The sequence below is a fragment of the Heteronotia binoei genome, chromosome 8 (assembly GCF_032191835.1).
Source record: "Heteronotia binoei isolate CCM8104 ecotype False Entrance Well chromosome 8, APGP_CSIRO_Hbin_v1, whole genome shotgun sequence".
NCBI classification, from domain to species: Eukaryota; Metazoa; Chordata; class Lepidosauria; order Squamata; family Gekkonidae; genus Heteronotia; species Heteronotia binoei.
In genome coordinates, this window is record NC_083230.1 from 55070908 (window position 1) to 55092318 (window position 21411).

The 21411-nt window shown below is 40.5% G+C and overlaps 1 protein-coding gene across 1 annotated transcript; it reads right to left on the reverse strand.

The window, feature by feature from the left end:
* Positions 1–2697: 2697 nt before the first annotated feature.
* On the reverse strand, positions 2698–20526 carry CCDC107 (coiled-coil domain containing 107). The gene is made up of 6 exons (XM_060245103.1): positions 20118–20526; positions 13502–13707; positions 8240–8306; positions 6585–6675; positions 4697–4806; positions 2698–3599 (listed from the first exon to the last, which is right to left on the reverse strand). The coding sequence occupies exons 1-6, from the start codon at positions 20272–20274 to the stop codon at positions 3319–3321; spliced, it is 912 nt and encodes a 303-aa protein (XP_060101086.1). The 5' UTR covers positions 20275–20526; the 3' UTR covers positions 2698–3318.
* Between the last annotated feature and the right edge of the window lie 885 nt (positions 20527–21411).

Genomic DNA, 21411 nt, shown 5'->3' on the forward strand with positions numbered 1-21411 from the left:
TGAAATACACTTAATGGGATGTCTTGGAGAAAGACACTGGAATACATATTGGTGTGCATATTCAGGCTACAACTTTGATTTCATGCTTAAAACCATGTGTGCACTTACACAGCAAAAGCATTTTAGCCCTACACTTCTAAATGGCCTTCCTGAGACTATAAGGAAGGCTTCTTCCCTTCTAAGCACTTCAGCAGGGTTGCATAGCTATACTTTTAAGAAGGGTGTGCAGGTTCTCGAGTGTATTTTTTATCCAATACATATTGCAGGCATAGGCTTCTGCCTTAAATTCATTGCCTGGTCTGTTTTTAATGCTTGTTATCCACTGTAGTTCCCTATATTAGGGTGAAAGGAAGGCTTAAAACTATTTCAATAAATAAAGCCCTAGATCAGCCTCTTGCACTTACTTTCAATTGCAGAAACACATACTTTTCAAGCTCACAGCAACTCTTGTGTTTTGTTTATGGTAATTAAAACAACTTTTAGCTCTTTCCCAACTACTTTTTTAAGAAGCCCAAACCCTGCTACTGTGCCTTCATAGACAACTGAGATGTTTATCCTTCTTTCAGACTTCACAGTAGCACTGGCAGAAATTCAGTTCAAACTGGGGAGGAGGGTTTCCAATTCATAGTGGACAGGGTTGTATCAGTGATATTATATTCACCAATAAACCTAAGTGGCCTGCTCCAAATACATAAGTACACTTGCCAGTTCAAAAGACACTGGCATCTAATGCATTACCATTGTATTTGAAATTATTAAAAGACCAATTCACACTTCCGTTTTTCTAAATATCAGCTATGCCCAACAGCCAACTCCCCTGGAAGACACAAGGAAGAGTCTTCCTTTTTGCGACTGATGTTTAGATGACTTTTGTGTATTTCACAGAACTCCGATAATTGATACTAAGGCCCCACTTTAGCCCAGAATTTTCAGACTGGCTTTCAGATAACTTTCAGTTGTTGCCCAAGAACAACTTTCTCTCTTACTGCATTCAGCTATCATGGTGAATTGTGGTTACATCAAACAACAGTAGTTGACATATGAATGAATGCAGATATTTCCACAAACCCACATTTGTTAATTAGTACAAAACTGAAACGTTAGACTAGGCCTTGTACTTGATTTGTAAACCACAGTTAATACTATAGTTGTGATTAATTGTGAATCTGAATTCAGTTTGTGTGCCAGCACCACTCGAGGTTGCCTAGCTAAAAAGACAGGAAATACATCAGGTATGCTTAAGACAAGGCAAGAAGCAGGTAAACCAGGATTTGTTACTACAGCTGGTAACTAACCAGCACATGCTACACAAGCCAGTTTATTACTATGTCTAAATATGGCCTTGCTCTAGTTATAACAAGAGTTAAAAATCACCAAGTGTTCTCTCTCTCTCTTTCCAATTTAGTTTTGAGTATGTTCAACAGCAACATTTTAAATCTGTGAATTCTATTCCTCTGTATATCATCCTTTCCTTTCACAATTCCACCCAACAGACTGGCATTCCTCATAAAGTATATGTCCCAACACCTCCAAAACAACAGAAGTGGCCAACAGCTCTTAATAGGGTCTCTTATATGTTCATAAAACGAGACTCATGGGCCAAATGAGACTTTCAGGGGAAAAAAACAAAAGGAAGTGGAAAATGAACCATTCATGGAGGTCTCTTTCTTCAAATGACAGAACACAACAAAGCATCTGGATATTAAACTGCCAGCTATCAACCATCAGAATTTTTGGAACTTGTACTAATAGTGATTGGTGCCTCAGTTGAACTGAACTCCTTGGAGAGTTGGTCTTGAGAATTGTATAACTGACCAAGACCAGGGCTTTTTTTGAGCAGGAATACACAGCAACGGGGTGTTATCAAGTTATCAAGGGGTGTGGCCTAATATGCTAATATTCTCCTGCTGGGCTTTTTCTAAAAAAAAGTAGTATGAATCAATGGTGGCATCAGGGGGTGTGGCCTAATATGCAAATGAGTTCCTGCTGGGCTTTTTCTTTTAAAAAAAGGCTGACCAAGACAGCTTGAAGAATCTGAAACACAGGCAGCTGAATACTTGGATGTCTCGTCGCATTATTCTGCCATTTGAAGAAAAAGGACCTTCATGAGTGGCTATTTTCACCTCCTTTCATTGTTTTTTCCTGAAAGGCTCATTTGGCCTGTGAGGAGACCCCTTTTATGAACACATCAGAGACCCCATTTAGAGCTGTTAGCCTCCTCTGTTGTTTTGGAGGTGTTGGGACTTATACTTTATGAGGAGCGTCTCTTAACTTGCATACTGATGTATTTGTAGTAACTCTTGTAGAATTCTGATGTTTACAACTAAGTAATTATCTTATAAATCTGTGACTTAGTGAACCACACAAATATATGCATTGTAACTTTATTTCTTGATTACATAGCACTTTTATCATAGTACTAATTTTTGTATGTTGGCCTTTTAAATTCTAAGACAGGCTTGTCAGAAGGTAACCTTATTCTTAACTCTTGATATGGATTTGTAGATGCTCAAAACAAATTATGTATGTTAGAATCCTATGACAGATGTCTCTGGTTTCATAGCTTCATAAACTATAATGCCCAAACTGAATGCAATAATAAATGTTTGTATGTACCACATTCTACAAATGTTAAAGAAAAAAAAACCAAGGATTCAAAACTTGGTTAAGTAACAGTCCATATAAAGCCCACAAAGATAAACAACTAGCTTACTTTATTCTCATACATAATATGCATCATAGGTAGGAACTGGTTTATACACATCACATTTCAAGCTCTCTTCCTATCAAGCTTCATCCAGCACTTGTCAATGTTTTTCAATGGAATTTTGAGAAATGATTAAAGAAAAATGTGATTCTCAAAAAATATAAGTAAATCATGCAAAGATTTCCAGGACTATTCAGCTGTCCAAGACAAAGAAAAAATACCTGTTGAATAGAACGGGGGGATGACACACATATTGTCATTCAGTATCCAAAGCAGCCAACTAGTGTAGGTGTAGAATGACAAACAGTACTTTCTTTAAGTTATACCTGTTGGATCATCTAATGTTCATTCAAACACCTGCCTGCAGATGTTTACCATAAAACAAATTAAAATGTTCCCAACATACTCTACCATCATTCCAATTATCGTAATTGTAATATGAAGAAACACCACAGAGAAGTCCAATTAAATATATACATAAATTATTCTGAAGATAATAGAAAGGGTTCATAACACTTGTTTTTAAAGCATATTGCAGTAATTGTGAATTCAATATAAATAAGTTAAAGGTGCATCTAGTTTAATGCAACAATTCATCATAATTTTCTGTTTCATTCATTTCTGTTACGTCTCCTTAAACCAAACTCCGGTTTCAACATATCTTGCTGTATTACTCCAGCAACTTCTATCCTTTTTGGCTCCTCCAATGGACTAAATACGAACTCATAGTCAGAGTGTTCATGCTTTTCTTCCTCACAATGCTCCTCATTCTCTCCAAATAGTACTTCATGTCCACACTTTTTATCACTACTTTCACCCACTTCTTCTTCACAATGTTCACTGAATGAATGAATGAGATCTTCAAGCTTCTCTTGACATGTGTGGCTAATATCTTAATTTACAAAAAGAAAACAGATTTAAATCATAATCAGATTCAATGTGTTAAGAAACTTCCACAATTAAAATTAAATTGTCAAAAATGTACACACAAGCAGCTTTATCATATATGACAGTACATACTATGTCAGAAAATGTTTTGACAGAAGTGTTGAACCCTTTGACTTTCTAATAAGCCCCTAAATCAGAGGCCTCATTTTATAGTTACAGAAGAAGAGCAGATTTATACCCCGCCCTTCTTTCTGAATCAGAAGCTCAGAGCGGCTTACAATCTCCTATATCTTCTCCCCCCACAACAGAAACCCTGTGAGGTGGGTGTGGCTGAGAGGAGTCTCACAGCAGCTGCCCTTTCAAGGACAACCTCTGCCAGAGTTATGGCTGACCAAAGGCCATTCCAGCAGGTGCAAGTGGAGGAGTGGGGAATCAAACCCAGTTCTCCCAGATAAGAGTATGTGCACTTAACCACTACACCAAACTGGCTCTCTTATAGATAATACCCAATGAATACAGTTAGTGAGGGATGAAACAGTGGGAGTCTGCTGCTTGTTTGGAGCTTAAACATCAAGAAAAAGATTCTCATTTATTTCAGTGTAGCAATCCAATCCACAAGCACCAAGTAATGAGCTTGCAGGTCATCCTCCTCCATTAAAATGAATGAAGGCAAGAGAGCTGTGCACACACGGCAACTAATAATCCAGTAAGTGACAGAGAGTATAATGTTCAAGCACATGAAGAACATGTTTCCTATCTATCACATTATTTCTCTGCCACTCCTCTAAGGAGCTAAAAGCATTACAACAGGGTTCCTTCACCCATTTATCCTCAAATAATCCAATGAGGTGGGTTTGTTTGAGAATTACTGGTTCAAAGTCAGCCAGTATATTCTGCAGCAGAAAGGATCTGAACCTGGGTCTTCCAGTCTTAGTCTAATCCTAACTACTACACCACATTGACTCACCTATGCTGTACCAGTTTGGTGTCATTAGATGTCACCAAATGTTACTGTTTCAACAACATTTTGTTATCATTGCTACAAAAATAACCTGCAAGGCTTGTTAGAATGACACTTTAAAATACCAAACACATATGCACCTTGTGGTTTCACTGCTGATTTGTCCAATCCACTTTCTTTCATCAGTTTTCTAATGGACTCAAGTTGTACCATTATTTCATCTTTCTGTTCTGAAGCCAATGCATTAATACTGGAAAGAAAGACAAGAAACTTCTTGAAAGTTAAACAAATGAGAACAGTTGTCCTAATTCTAACAACAGTGTTTGGCTCTAGAACAATCACTAAAAACTCATGTATAGCCTCAATTATACTTTCTTATGAGACACACATTCTGGAACTGCTGTCAATCACCACCACTTCTAGTCACACTGAATTAGCAACAGTCAGGGCTTTTTTTGTAGCAGGAACTCCTTTGCATATTAGGCCACACACCCCTGATGTAGCCAATCCTCCAAGAGCTGACAGGGCTCTTAGTACAGGGCCTAATGTAAGCTCCAGAAGGATTGTCGACATCGGAGGGGTGTGGTCTAACATGGAAGGAGTTCCTGCTACATAAAAAGCCCTGGTAACAATATCTCATGCTGCCAGATCTTCAGGATCCAGATTAAGAGTATGGATCAAAGATATTGCAAAGTGTATCAAAAACCAAATTCTGTCTGGAAAATCTGGCGCAAATCTAGCTGCACTTCAATTAGACAACAGCAGTTGTGTATATCAACATTTTGCTTTACTTAGTGTAAAAATATACATAATATACTATAATATACCTACAGAACCTTTGCTCTGTTGCTTACTTAGTTGTCAGTATTAATCAAAGTTTTAACTGGGTTATTCAAGTAATACTATGATCATTTATTTTTCAATAGTAAAAACAACTTCAAGACTAGAAAAATCCCAGGTGTCTGAAAGTCTAGGGTGCTGTCCACACATGGATGGGATTGCATGGTTCCCCCATTGCTGATCCAGTTGCAGACAGCAGGAGACAGGGACTCTGTGTGGTATGTTTCCCAACAGTTTCCCTGTCCCAATCCTCCAGAAGTGCTCCCCCTCCTGGGCCACCAGGGCTTTTGCAATTAAAAAAAACCTGGCACAAGAATATCCTTATACTGATATACCATTGTACAAATAAGTGGAGCAGGTTCTGTGAATTCCCAGCTTGCTTTCTTTCTTAAAAGTATCTAGCCTCTTCCCTTGCAAATATATGCCTTTTACCTTATACTTCCACAAGAGAAGGAGCTAGAAACTTTTTAAAAATGAAAGCTGAAAATTCAGTTACACCTACTGTTACAATGGCATAGGTATACTTACATAATGATTTTCTAGCGCTGATTTAAATTAAAAAAACAAACTCCCTGATGATGAGAGAAGGAAACGGCTGTCATGGGGATAGGATCAGGAAAAATGGCTACCTTGCAGGCCAGAAAATCCAAATTTACGCACCCACACAACAATCACCACAGCTTCACTGTCATCCTTCCCAAAAGTTTGGGGCAAAGCAAGCTTCAGAAAGACTAGAGATACACCACCATCATGCGGTGAGGAAGCAGGAAAAAAATCTGCTCCAAAAGCACTAAACTAGGGGCAGAAAACCTACATGGAAGACCCCTATATGTGAAAGCACTAATATTAGCATCTATGCATTATATTTGTCTAGCCTTGTATGATGGTGTATCACCTGGGTGCTTCGCAAGTGTGCGGAGAAACATCAAGTGAATGTAAAAACTTCTTCAATAAAACTTCAACTATTGTCATAGTTTACATAGAGAGAACAAGCTAATGCCATTTAAGGCTCTTCTGTTCACATTCACAAGTGCATGATCATAACTCTCAAATATTAAAGCAATAGAACAAAGTTGCACCTTTAAGATCAGCAAAGTTTTATTCAGAATGTAAGCTTTAGTGTGCATGCACACTTCGTCAGTTGATAATACTATTTAAGTGAAATATTGTTGACCTAGATGTACTCACCAGCTTGAAAGTGGATCTAACTGAGTCAATAAAGAATTTAACATTTTCTCTGTTTGTGCCAGATGCTGCTCTAGCTCCAAAAGCTGGCATTCTGCAAGTGAAAACAAATACTTGAGAAAAGCAACACTGCAAATGAAAAAGGGAGTAATGTTTGAGCATTCATATACATTTTAATATGTACAGATTATTTTCTAGAAAACTGTATAATACAACAGAGTTAAAGCTTTTCTGGGTCATAGTCTTAGAGCTAAACTAGACATTCGAGTTTTTAGAAAGATGGTTTCATAGACCCAGTTCAGGTTCCCCACTTTGGGGATCCCACAACCACACGGCATCTATGGGGAATGGCTTTTAAGAAATACAAGAATAGGTCAAACAGGCTCAGAATGCCATTAGAAGGTGAGGGAGGGCTCCTGCTCTCCCCATTCAGTATTGTGCCAAAACAGAGCTGGGGGAACAGTTCCTCTTTTTTGCTGCTTGAGTCAGAGTATTTGATGCATGTGGGCTATCAAAAATGGGGAAATAAGTCCCCACCAACCTGTTTCAGCACAGGAAAACAGCTTAGGGGAGAGAATACAAGAGCCCTTACGCCCCCCCCCCCCCATGAGTCCACTTGGTCTCTCCTTTATTTTTTAAAAGCCACTCATCACAGCTGTTTGTGCTGTGAGGCTGCAGGGAACTCAGACAATTAATTAAAACCTGAACATACAGTCTGGCCCTTACACACATTTGTAAGAGAATTAAGTCTAATTGAGCTCAGTGGTATGCTTAGAACTGTACTATGCTTAGAACTGTTCTAAATCAGGAGGGGGGGATTGAAAAGCCATCCTTACTGGTATGGACAAAAGATGACTAATTCCACTGTTCTGTTTAAGGATGCAGCTTTTGACTTGAAATATATGACAGGTTTGAAATCAGATACTATGAAGAGATTCATTTGCAACATTATCACACTTGTAAGAATTCTGTTTTCCATTTTGTGCCTATATATTATGTCAATTTATTTTGCCAGTGACAAGCTAACAAAGAATGTTTGCTTTTAACATGACGAGATATGATTTTAACATGACGAGATTGCACTTTCAGCAATGCTGTAGATTTTTCTTCTAACACAACATACAGCACAGCCAGCAAAGTAATTGTGACAACACATACAGCAATTTAAGCCAACTCATCCCCAATGAAATCAAGGATAAGCACTCAAATAGCAAATACTTTGGCATGTGTCCCATTTATTATAAAGCAAATTTACTTCCAATTTTTTAAAAGCGTTTTAAAAGGGATATGTCAGCAAATCCAATTCCTTCACTGTAAACAATTCATTAGACTACTAAGTGAATAATTCTAAGATTTCCAATTAGATGCTAACAGAGAATACTGCTTTGTACCTAAATCAGCCACAGTATTTCTTTGAAATACTTTAATGGAATATATTACTAGCTATTACATACTTAACAAAACAGATTCAAGATGGGTAGCCATGTTGGTCTGAAATAGCAGAATGAAGTTTGAATTCACTGGCATCTTTAAAACCAATAAAGTTTTACTCAAAGTATAAGCTTCTGCATGCATGTGCACTTCTTCATTAAAGCTTATATATTTAACAAAACTGCATGTAAACCAGGTGGTGAGAACATATTTGCACTAATTACTACCTGTTTCTTTTGTTTTATCTTCTGTAATTTTTTCTCTTGTAGATAAACTTTCTTCTTGAGATTTCATCTACAAAAAACCCCCAAATTATTACAATCATTACAAATATTTAGAATATTTAAATCTTAACAAATATGTTTTCCTTACTGTTATGATTTGTTTGGCTACAGTTTGGTTTGGAGCCTGAGACAACAATATTTCATCTAAGACGCTGTGTTAAACCTCTCGTCGCACCTCATTTATGTTTCAGTCTCCCTGACTTTAGTGTTACCTAATCAGTGTTAGCCCAAGCTTTCCACAAAGCAACCAAACCTGCCTGCCTTGTAAAAAGCTATGTATGTTTTTTCCTAGGAATAATAACCTTCTAAAGAGTCAGATGAAGTGTGCTCTCATCTGTAGCTAAACAGCTTTATACAGGATTCTTTTTCACAGTGGCAGAGCTTCTCTAACTTTTTCACAGTACAGGTTAAGAACATCTTTCCATCAAGTCATACTTCTGCTGCAGGGTATGAAGCACACAATCTGGTGTTCTGGGGAAATAATTTCCCACTTTCTAGAACAGCCACTGGCAATAAGATGTCTGTGTGCAGCAAGACACTTATTGTCACAAATTTATATAAACATGTATATCACATATTTTCCAAAGCGTCCAAGGCTACTTTTAATAACTAAATCTAAAATAGGACCCACAGCCAGAACACATTCAATATATATGTCAAAAAAGCCAGATCAGGCAAAATTGGAATAAACAAAATCCAGATCAGATAGTGGAAAAACTTATTAAAATCTTTTTAAAAATTAAACTATTAGACATTATAAGGCAACCGATCTCTCCCCACCCTCTTTCTTATGGCCACACAGTTTTGGCATATTTAGTAAGTTTCAGGATGAATTCTTCTCTGTTCCACTGCACAGCTACTCATTTATCCACTTAAAAAACAAAACAATGCATAAATGACAGATTTCGCAATCTTTATATGCTGGTTGGTCAACTTTTCATTTCTTTGGAAATATATGCTTCTTGTCATAGGCATACTGAGGAAACTGTCATTTGTTTTTTTTAAAATTTGTTACTTCATTTGCAAGGCTATTCCCATGCAGCACACTGTTCGTACTGATCTCATGGTGCAGCTATTTATTGCTGCTTGTTATCCATTGTCAGCTTGTTTGCATTAGTTGTGCCAAGCACTCAGTCAGTATGGTGCAAAAAAGCCATCCTATGAGAGCAACAATTCACTCTCTTCTGAAAGACAGAGAGAGACAGAAGCACATTAGGAGTCAGGTGTCTTCAATGTGGTTCCCTGTTTGCACCCAATGACATCTCCAGTGGTGCCCGCTGTATATTTTAAGAAAGAAGGTCAGGCTAAGTTAGGTTTTTCCTCAGGAGGGCTTCTGAATGCCCACTGGAGATCTGATTGGCTATGCAATTGCTTTAACAGCAACTGTCACCCAATATAAGGATCTTCACTATACAACTGAAGGTAAACAATATAATTTTAAAAGGCATATTGTTAAACAGAGTTTTTGCCTAATGTTTTGTGGTTTGTTCTGCCTCTTGTGGCAGGCATTCTGTGGTTGCACCCTGCATTAGAATTCTAAAGGTACCAACAGGCTCAAAAAGGCTGAGGACTCCTAAGTGAGTGAAGAGACCTAGCAATATAATGAACAAACTACCAGTACACAGGGAGAACCAACTCCAGTCAGCAGGGCTGGTATGTAGGAGTAGGCCAGGCAGGTGACTGACTAGGGCTCCACCTGGCTGCAGGGGCAAGGGACAGGCGCCCCCTGGCTGCAGGGGATGGGCACCCCCTCTCTGCCCCTGCTTGCGCCAGCCACTCGCCTCAGAGGTTTTTGGAGCAGCTCCAAATGCCTTGGAGCCAAGCAAACATGCCACACTCCCTGCCCAGACCCTTCCAGATCCGGAGGGGGCTGAATGGAGCGTGCAGTATGGCCTGTTTTCTTGGAGCCAAGGAAATATGCCCCCACCTAGCCCCTTCCATGTCCTCGGCGACACTCTGAGGCTGCCTTCCAAGGGAAAGCAGCCTCTGAGTGACTCAGAGGCGCCCTGCTGCCTCCTTCGCCTGCCTGGAACCCAGGCAGGCGAAAGAGGCAATGTGGTGGTGACGTGTGTGCCACTCAGAGGCTGCCTTGCCAAGGGGAAGGCAGCGTCCGAGCAGCACAGAGGTGCCCCGCTGCCCCTTTACCTAACTGGGACCTGGGCACGCAAAAGAGATGGTGTGGCAGCGACATGCATGTTGCTGCACAGGCAGGCCCCGCCAATAAGAAAGCCTTAACAGAGATGGTATCAAAACCTAAACACACAGTGTTTAGCCATTTTAGCCAAGATCTACCCAAAGTAGAAGAGATTTGTGAAACATTCTTTTTCAATTTGATTGCTAGCTGTTAGAGGAAGATCCAGTTGATCGGCAGCCTTTCTTTCAACGTATATCAGATTTATAAGCATTAAAATTAACAAATTTATGCCTTCATCCATCTGATACATTGGGAGTAATGAGCACTTCCAGCTTGGGTCCTCCCTGCCTCACCCCTATTCACTGATGAAGAAAGTATCCCTGAAATACTCAATTTGCTACTTTGACTGCTGGTATCTTCTCCATTACTTCAGGTCTTCATTTAACAGTACACAACTGTAACCATGCTCTTTCTCACCCTTTTTGTAACAGGCTGCAAAGTCAAGGAGAAATATTCTGATGTCTAAATATCTGCCGTCCCAAGTTTGATCTAGAAAGCAGATAAACGAGACTATGTTGTATTACATGTTACAGCCCTCAGAGCTTTAAATTTTGTAAAAGAATAACAGAATATGCCTTCTGAAATTTAATTTTTAAAAAATCTTGTAGATTTTTAAGTGTCAAACAAGTGCTGTCAAGTTATCTTATGTGCATTCTCTTCATCCCCATTCTCGATTGGCACCATGGTATACCCCGGAGTTACGATCGATGAAACAGCGACTAAGACAAACTAGAGAAGCAGTGGTGACGTACTCATGATGAAGCGGCAAGAACATCCTATAGGTCATTATGCAGATCTATAAGATGGCAGTCCGGGCCACAAAGAAGGCTTACTTTGCAACCTGGATTGCATCTGCGACCTCACACCTGACACAAATATTTAGTATAATTCAGTCACTAACAACCTTGTCACAAGGTAAACCAAATGCTAGGGAATTGGAAACAGGCTGCGAGGCTTTTGTGAGTTTTTTCGCAAATAAGGTCTCGTCACTCTGACATGACTTCCCCGCCACATTTGATACAGTGAGTGAACTCGAGGCACTGAGCATGTCTTCTGATCTTTTTTTTTATTCCTTCACTCCACTCAGCCTGAAAGAAGTCAACAGGATCCTTGTTACTGTGCACCCTACCACCTGTGGGTTGGATCTGTGCCCATCTTGGCTAGTGAAAGCTAGCTAGGCGACACTACGTGAACCGTTACAGGTGATTATCAACAGATCCCTCTTAGAAGGGATCTTTCCCACGCCTCTTAAAGAGGCTGTGGTTTGCCCCCCTCTTAAAAAAGCCATCTGCAGACCCGGCTGAATTGGCAAACTATTAGCCAGTGTCAAACTTACCCTTTGGGGGTAAGGTCATAGAGTGGGCTGTAGCAACTCAATTACAAGGGTTCCTGGATGACATTTCTGCACTGAACTCGTTCCAGTCTGGCTTTCGTTCAGGTCACGGGATGGAGACAGTTTTAGTTGCCCTCATAGATGACCTCCTGCACTATCTGGATCGAGGCAGCTCAGCGGTGCTGTTATTAGATCTGTCAGCCGCATTCAATACAGCTGACCACCAGCTACTGTCTAGCTGCCTCACCAACGTGGGGATTCGGGGGTCCACCTTGCAATGGCTGGCCTCTTTCCTCCAAGGTTGAGGACAAAGGGTGATGATAGGGGGAGAATCAGCCCAGAGGCACCCACTCAAATGTGGCGTGCCGCAAGGGGTGGTTCTGTCTGCGATGTTATTTAACATCTAAACGCGCCCGCTTGCCCAGATTGTCAGGAAGTATGAGCTAGGGTGCCATCAATATGTGGATGACACCCAGCTTTATCTATTGGTGAGTGGTCAATCTGACTGTGCCTCAGATAACTTGGTCCTGGCACTACAAGCCGTGGCATCTTGGCTCAGACTGAGTTGACTGAAGTCAAATGTGACGAAGACAGAGGTTCTCTATCTGAGTCGCAATGGCCCGGAAAGGGAGATTCCCTTGCCGGCTTTTGACAGGACACCACTAATACCGGCCCCCAAGGTCAGGAGCCTGGGAGTGCTCCTGGAGTCCTCTCTGCCTATGGAGGCCCAAGAAGCAGCCACTGCCAAGTCTGCCTTTTTCCATCTGCAGCGGGTATGGCAGTTGGCCCCTTTCTTGGAGCACCGCAACTTAGCAGTGGTGATCCATACTATGGTCACCTTGAGAATAGACTACTGTAATGCCCTCTACATGGGGCTACCTCTGACTCTGACCTGGAAACTGCAGCTAGCGCAGAATGTTGCTGTGAGGTTGTTAATGGCGCTCCCTCAATGTGAGCACATTCAACCAGTGCTAAAAGAGTTGCACTGGATGCCTACTGTGTACCGAGTCCATTTTAAAGTGTTGGTATTGACCTTTAAAGCCCTATATGGCCAAGGACCTGTCTATCTAAGGGACTGCCTTTCCCCATAAACCCACAGAGCACTGCATTCGGGAGTCCAAAATTTGCTACCCATCTCTGGATCAAGGGAGGCAGACTAAGCTCTACATGGGCCAGGGCCCTCTCAGTGGTAGCACCGATGTTATGGAATGCTCTCCCAGAGGCCATAAGAGCCCTGTGGGACCTCTCCCAATTCCGCAGGGTCTGTAAAACCGAACTCTTTAAACAGGCCTACAACAACTAATGTGGGATGAGGCTGCCACTGCTATGCTGCTGACCAATACCATCAGTAGGACCACAAACAGATTAACAGAAGAACTGAGACATCAATATAATCTGATCTGCCTATGTTAAAAAAAAAATCCATAGTACAAAATATCTAGTTTTTAAATTGTTTGTACATGTTTTCATCGTTTTAAAACTGTAATTCAAATTGTTCTTTACCATGACTGTTAGCCACCCAGAGTTCACTTGCAGAGTGAGCGACATATACATCCAAAGTAAATAAATAAAAAATTATTATAATGCATGATTATATTATGCATATTACAGTACAAACACCTACTGAACAGAAATAAGTAGACAGTTTTAATTGAATAGAAACATAGTTAACATTTACCTTTAAAAATTTGTATAAAGCAAACACTCCCACACCAACAGCATACAAGGGCATGAGTGTTAAAGCAAAGTCTTTGCCATTCCCTCTAGTCCGCTCAGTCTTCAGCTCCTTCTCCATTGCGTTCCTCATTTGCTGGATGCTCTGATATGTTTTACTTTCAGAATTTCCTGGATTCATGTGGGACTGGAGAATTCTCTCAGATCCATCTATAAAATAAGGTTTTTTTTAAATTTAGAGCCAGTCTAGTCCAACAGATGAAGACTGAGAACATTGCTGAAAAACTTTAGATCATTCTAAGAAGACACCATGGATCAACTGGGGGGGGGGAGGGGGCAGCCAGCAGAAACTGTTTAAATGACCTAAAGAAACAAGACAGTTTACAGAGGTACTAACAGCTTAAAGAACAGTAGCAAAAACACACATATGTAGCACTTCCACTGCTCAGAGCATACTCTGCTTTGCTGTTGTAATCACTTCATTGTAACCTTTACAACAAGCTCTATAAAAGAGAGCAGTATTATTCCCAAACTTCAGTGCTTGCCTAAGGCCTCCTTCATGAGTTCATGGCAGAGGTTTTATAGGAACCAGAGACCTGGTAGATTGCAGCTCATTCTCCTAGCCATTACATCCCTACCAGCATTTTAGCTTTTTCAGAGCAGACCTGAAATCCTAGTGCAAAACACAGCTCAATACACATAATAAATTATGAGGGATGGAAAGATGAACAGTGCTGAAAGGATCGATGCTTGCCTTCCGTAAAGATAAGAAAAGCTATTCCATGTCCAAAAAAGGAGTGTGCTTAGCCTGGAAACAGAGGACTTCCATGGAGGTAAAAATGGATACATTCAGGTTGTCTTAAGAAAAATCTAAAGACAAGTTGATGGTGGTGAAACCAACATGTAGCATTATATGTAAAGGAGGTATATGCTTGTGAGGAAATACATAAATCTCAGCATGGCAGCACAGTTGGGAGTCTCTGCATAAAAATAAAACGAGTAAAAAAGAACAGTGATATTATGGTGGGGGTCTACTATAGACCACCAAGCCAGGCAGAAGACTTGGATAAGATAATACTACAACAGATTGCAAAATTCTCAAAGAGAAGGGACACGTGTGAGATTTCAACTACCTGGACATCTACTAAAAACGAAAGGTCAAATAAATTCCTGACTTGTCTTGCTGACAACTTCCTTTTCCAGAAAGTGAAGAAGGAAACAAGGGGATCTGCTATGTCAGATTTGATTCTCACCAACAAGGAAGAACTGGTTGATGAGAGGAAACAATGGGCACCCTGGGTGAAAGTGACCATGTGATTTTGGAATTTACAGTCTCAGGGAAGGGAAAAAGTGTACCTAGTCAGACGTATGGGTTGGACTTCAGAATAGCAAACTCTGACAAACTTAGTTATGCTGGGTAAAATCCCATGGTCATAAATACTTAAGAAGAAGGGGGTTCAAGAGTGCTGGGGGTTTCTTAAAAGCAAAATATTGAAAGCACAATCACAAAGGATTCCTATGAGAAGGAAAAATGGGAGGAGCCTAAAGAAGCCAAGACGGCTCCATAAACAGCTCTCTAAAGACTTGAGAAATAAAAAAGACTCATTTAGAAAATGGAAGGAGGGCCTTATAACCAAGGATGAATATAAACAAATAACCAGTACTTGTAGAGGAAGAGTTAGGAAAGCTAAACCTCAGTATGAACTGAGGCTAGTGAGAGATGCTAAAAACAAAAAAGGGTTCTTTTCATGTACAAAGTAAGAAAAAGAGCAAGGACATGGTAGACCCATTGTGAAGACAGGAAAGTGTAATTGTAACTGGCTATGAAGAAAGGACAAAGCTGCTCAATTGTTACTTTTCCTCAGTCTTATCTTCTGAGGGAAACAGTGTTCAACATGGCAAAATGGAACATATAATGAGAAGGGAGTTGCAACCTAGGATCAGCACAAGGGTAGAACATAAACACGTGGTTTCTCAAATGAAATGAAGTCCACAGGGCCAGATGAACTACATCCAAGGGTACTAAAAGAGCTTGTGGATGTAATTTCTGAGCCTCTGGCGATTATTTTTGAGAATTCTTGGAGAACAGGTGAGATGCCAGTAGACTGGAGGCAGGCAAATATTGTCCCCATCTTCATGAAGGGGAAAAGGAGGATCCAGGTAACTACCAACCAGTCAGCTTGATGTCTATACCTGGAAAAGTTTAAGAACAAATCATCAGTCAGTCAGTCCTGGAACATTTAGAAAGGATGGCTGTGGACACTAAAAGCCAGCATGGGTTTCTAAATAACAAGTCATGTCAGACTAACCTTATCTCCTTTTTTGAGAAAGTTACTACCTTGCTGGATCAGGAGAATGCTGTAGTTTACTTGATTTCAGTAAGGCCTTTGATAAGGTTCCATATACTATCCTTGTTGACAAGTTTGGTAAATTGTGGTTTGGATCCTGTTATTGTTAGGTGGATCTGTAACTGGCTGACAGATTGCACCCAGAGAGTGCTTGTGAATGGTTCCTCATCCTCTTGGAAAGGAGTGACAAATGGCCTGCCTCAAGGATCTGTCCTGGGGCCTATTTTTTTCAACATCTTTTTTTTTGTATATAAATCAAATGTTATTATAGACTCATTATAATTCATACCTATTCCAACAGAAAAGTGTACAACAATAACAAATCAAAAACAACACAACTTAATAACATCTCACCTGAGTTAACATAAACTAAAGTTGATCTATCTCTTTGGAGATGAATTCATGGGTTACCATTCCACACTTCTTAATATGTATATATGTATGTCTATTTATATTTTTTATTATTATTATTTTAGTAGAGGAATAATTAAGCTTAACAATACTATCTTCCCTAACACATTTTTAAAGTTTAATACCACAAGCATTTAATATTTTCTTCTTCTTCTTCTATAACTTCATTATTCCTTCTACTCTCAACCCTGCCCCCCCCCAATCAATAAGATTAAATTCTAACAAAATATCTCTGTCCCTGGAGACCTCAAGAGTTAAGGTCTAGAAGAGATACTTCCCTCCTTCCACCTGGACTGAATTAGCTATGGAGGGATATTACCCAATTGCTCGCGCCAGCTGATCCCACCCAACCATAAATTCCGAAAGAAAAGTCTTTAGATATAAATTATAAATTTCGTCAACTTTTCCATTTTCTTGTTGCTTCAGTTTCTTTTTAGATAGAATCTATACTTTCTTCCAAGTTTGCATGATCTTCCTCAATACAAGCACGAGTTGTCCTTAAAGAGACAAGAGGAGAGCATTCCTTTCTCTTGTTTACTCTCGATGCAGGGGAAGAGGGAGTTAACTTGGAGAGTAATAATTCACCCGAGGCTGCATTGTATGCTGTATATGAAGTGAAGCCTTTTTGGACGTATAATTTGCCTGATTGTAGCCATTTATATTTAATTTTTAAGACCCGCAGTTTGGCAGTTGTATCCTTGAGGTCTCTTCTGATTCTTAAAAATTCGGGAGGGAGATCCAGAAAGACCTGAATCTTTAACCCCTATAGTCCAAGCCTCCCCTCTCCCTGGCCTCTGCAAAGACTCTTTGTCTCATTCGATAGTCCTTAAACTGCACCAAAATATCTCTAGTATAAGACAAATTGTCTTCACATACCTTGCCGACACGATATACTTTTTGAATGAGTGGGAGAACTTCAGCCTCCAGGTGAGTTGCTTCAGCAAGCCAATTTGCCATAAATACATATAAGTCCATTTCAGCTTCCACATCAGATTTAAAACCTCTAAACTTTAAACACAGCTCCCGGTTACGAAAGTCCATTATTAAAACCCGTTCCCTCATCCATGCATCTGCTGTTATTTCAGATATTCTCCCTTCACGCTCTTGAGCTCTTTTTAAAGCTTCTTGTGCTGTCTGGGTAACTTGTTTATAAGAATCCTCTAGTTCATCCAGACGCTGACACAACGGTTGTAACATAGAGGTTATGTCCTCTCGTATTTCTTGCCTTAAGTTAGACATTGCCTGCATCAATAAATTTGATGTGAGAGGACATTCTCCAGCTCGTTCCTCGTATCTCTCCAACCTTGTGTGGGAGGTGGATGGCAATTCCAAGAGGTCAGTTATAAGCTGAATGCTTTTTTCCTTCTGTTTACACTTTTTCACCCCTTTAGGAGACATCTCTCAAAGATTCAAAAAATATAGTTTAAAGGGGTAAAAAGAATATAACTTTGGAGCCAGCTGGGCGAGCGTTAGGCAAAGGCTCTTGACCAGATATTGGTCAAAGCCACTCCCCCCATCTACATCTTTATTAATGATTTGGATGAAGTAATAGAGGGAATGTATTACATTTGCAGATGATACTAAATTGAGAGAGGTCAGAAATACAGTAGAAGATAGTCAGGATACAGGATGATCTTGACAGGCTGGAAAACTGAGCTAAAACCAATAAAACAAATTTTAACAGAGATAAATGTAAAGTTCTGCATTTAGGTAGGAAGTTCTGCATTTAGGTAGGCATAGTTATAGGATGGGGGAGACCTGTCTTAGCAGTAGTATGTGTGAAAAGGATCTAGGGGTCTTAGTGGACCATATGCTGAACATGAGTCAACAGTGTGATGTGGTGGCTAAAAAGGCAAATGCAATTTTGGGCTGTATTAACAGAAGTATAGTGTCCAGATCAAGTGAAGTGATGGTATCGCTTTACTCTGCTCTAGTAAGATCTCACCTATAGTATTGTATTCCATTTGGGGCACCACACTTTAAGAAGGATATAGACAAGATGAAACGCGTCCAGAGGAGGGCAACGAAGATGGTGAGGTGCCTGGAAACCAAGTCCTATGAAGAAAGGTTGAAGGAACTGGGTATGTCTAGCCTGGAAAGGAGGTGGCAAAAAGGTGATATGATCACCATCTTCAAGTACTTGAAGGGCTGTCATATAGAGGATGGTGCAGAATTGTTTTCTGTTGCTCCAGAAGGTGGCACCAGAACCAATGGGTTGAAATCAAATCAGAAGAGTTTTGGGCTCAACATTAAGAAGTACTTCCTGACAGTTAGAGCAGTTCCTCAGTGGAACAGGCCTCCTCAGGAGGTGATTGGCTCTCCTTCTTTGGAGGTTTTTAAACAAAAGCTAGATGGTCCTCTGACAGCAATGCTAATCCTGTGGATTTAGAGGGAGGTATCTGTGAAGTTACTGCATTGTGCAGGGGGTTGGACTAGATGACCCTGGGGGGGCGCTTCCAGCTCTATGATTCTATGTAGGCTCACTGAAGTTTACCTTAAAAATTACTTTAAGTCATGTGTATGCTGAGTGATACAATCAAGGACACATAATGGCAGGCACACAGCGGTGTCACTCATTATCAAGGGTGTTATGGGCCATATTCATTCAGCGCCAGTAACACATTGTTCAATCCTATTCAATCACATTATAAGAATCACATTGTAACAGCAACAGTATCTTGCAATTCACGTGCAGGGAAAACATAGTTTTGACCAAACTGAAGGGCTTCCTTGAAAAATACATTTAGATTCTGTGCATACAAGTTTAGTTTAGCAAGATCTTTCTCCTATCAAGTTTTCATAGCTGCAAAAATAATTAATATGAAAATTACTGGAGACTCACTCCAGTTCTGTCTTGAGAGCACAGTGGATGACAGCTTTAGGATATTTTCACATAACGTGGACCACAATCATTGCTCCAAGAAGTTTACCCTTTTGAATAACCTTTTGAAATGCATTGAATGATTGACTTACAGGCACAGGCATCTCATTTTCACATCCATCCCCATTCCCTTGATGTCTGTCATATCTACAGCTTCTATAAGATGACAGTATACTATAATATAAAAAGTTCTAGGCAACCTAACAGATAAGACCCACCAGAACTTTCTTTTCAGCTACACTGAAGATGCTCTCACTTGTTTTCTGCTAGGATCAGTTACCCAATCAGTCATAATCAGCTCCAGCAGGTTTAATTTTTAATGTTTAATTCTCCTGATGGATACTGGACAAATAACAAAACAAAAATTCAAGAGTTAGTTTCTAATCTTTTCCATATGGTTTATTGGCAGTATGGTTTACTGGCATTTTCCAATGGCAGGAAAGTCGGTATAATTTTTAAGACCATTGACCTACAAGTTTCATTTTTGTCCACTTTTATTATCTACACTTCAAAAGTTTCACCTCCCAGTAATCAAAAGGAACGCCAATTCTGTATCTTTCTTTAGGACCTTCCTACACTATAATTTAGTGATAATTTACTGAGAAGTTTAGAGATCTGTCCCTCTCGAAGAAATACAGAAGGGGGAAAGTGAAAAAGCTACTAGATCCCCCCCCCCCCACACACACAGCAGACCAACACAGCTATTCCTCAGGAACATCTTCCAAGCATGATGTCACCGCCAAACCAGCTCCTAAAGCACTAAGCATTAAACATGCAAGACACCGAGGGTTGTCTCTCACAACTCAAGTTATGCACACATTTTGAAATAAAATGTAAAAAACCCCCCAAGGCCGGAAGGAAAAAACAACACAAGGTCGGGTTATTAGCAGCACAGGGACCTCTAAGTTCTCCGGCTGCTCTAGGCCCCCCTGGGGTTCTCACATACACGCACAGAATGGACGAGAAGAGGCAATTTATACCTTGGGGATGCTGATAAGGATCGTGCCGGCCGGTGGAGGCCTTGGCAGGGCGCGGGGACTTGCCACCTCCTCCACCAAACATCCTGGGCATCACAACAAAAACGCAAAACACCAGCACGACGGAGATCAGCGCCTGCTGCCCAGAGGACAACGCCATGACGACAAACGGAAAAGGACTCCTTCGCGAGGGTTCGGCGGCAAGGAAGAGGCCTTGCGCGACTCCGGGAACAGCAGCCGAAACTCGCCGGCCAGGCGCACTCCTCTCCCCTTTCCGAGCACTTGACACTGCGCACAGAAGCCTCTGGCGGGGAAGAGGAAAAAGAAGCAGCGAACGGAAAGCTGAGCATGAAGGACGGAAGAGCAATCTCCAAGTTTCTCTTCCTTCTCCTATTCTTGATGGCGCCCCCTCGCGGACTCTAAGCCACTTCTAGAGCTGGCTTAAAATGGGAGAGGCGACGTGGTGTAATTGTAACGGGTAGAACAAAATAGGAGTCAAGTTTCACCTTTAAGACCAACTTAGTTTTATTCAAAACGTAAGCTTTCGTGTGCTCTAAGCACACTTCTTCAGACGAGGAATCCGGTACCCTGAGCAGAGCCACACATAGCTGGTAGGCAGTGGCTCAGAATGCAAAATGGTACAAATTTAAGATCCAATGACAGAATAGTAAAATTAACAAATTGAGCAAACCTTTGATCTGAGTAGCATGAGCATGCAAAAGCAATAAAACAGTAATATGTCAAAATGTGAGAATGTCTGTTAATGACTCTATTGCTATAAGCCTGTGCCAAAAGGGAGGCATTTCTATCTCAGAAGTTTTGCCATCCAACTAATTTACCTTTTAACATGTAACATACACATAGTTTGCCATTAGGAGAAAATACATTAAAATATAGTGGAAGAAAGGTTTAGTATACGTCGTGAGATAAACAATATCCCTATTCTCTTTTAGCTGTATTGACATACTCAAATAAGGATATTGGCTGTTTATCTCATTACGTATACTAAACCCATCTTCCACTATATTTTAATGTATTTTCTCCTAATGGTAAACTGTATGTATATTACATGTTAAAAGGTAAATTAGTTGGATGGCAAAACTTCTGATAGAAATGCCTTTCTTTTGGCACAGGCTAGTAACAATAGAGCCATTAACAGACATTCTCACATTTTGACATATTACTGTTTTATTGCTTTTGCAGGACCGGTGGGTGGGAGAAGGCAACGTAGGCACCTGCCTAGGGAACCACCTGACCTAGGGGTACCCCTGGACACCCCCTCCCTGACATGTGACTC

Bases quoted from the DNA above. Each gene is read 5' to 3' on its own strand.
- CCDC107 (XM_060245103.1), bottom strand. From the start codon at position 20,274: ATGGCGTTGTCCTCTGGGCAGCAGGCGCTGATCTCCGTCGTGCTGGTG. The intron at 13,708-20,117 runs GTATAAATTGCC...CTTATTTTATAG, and splicing joins TCCTTATCAGCATCCCCAAG to ATGGATCTGAGAGAATTCTC. The intron at 6,676-8,239 runs GTAGTAATTAGT...TTTCACTTGCAG, and splicing joins AGATAAAACAAAAGAAACAG to AATGCCAGCTTTTGGAGCTA.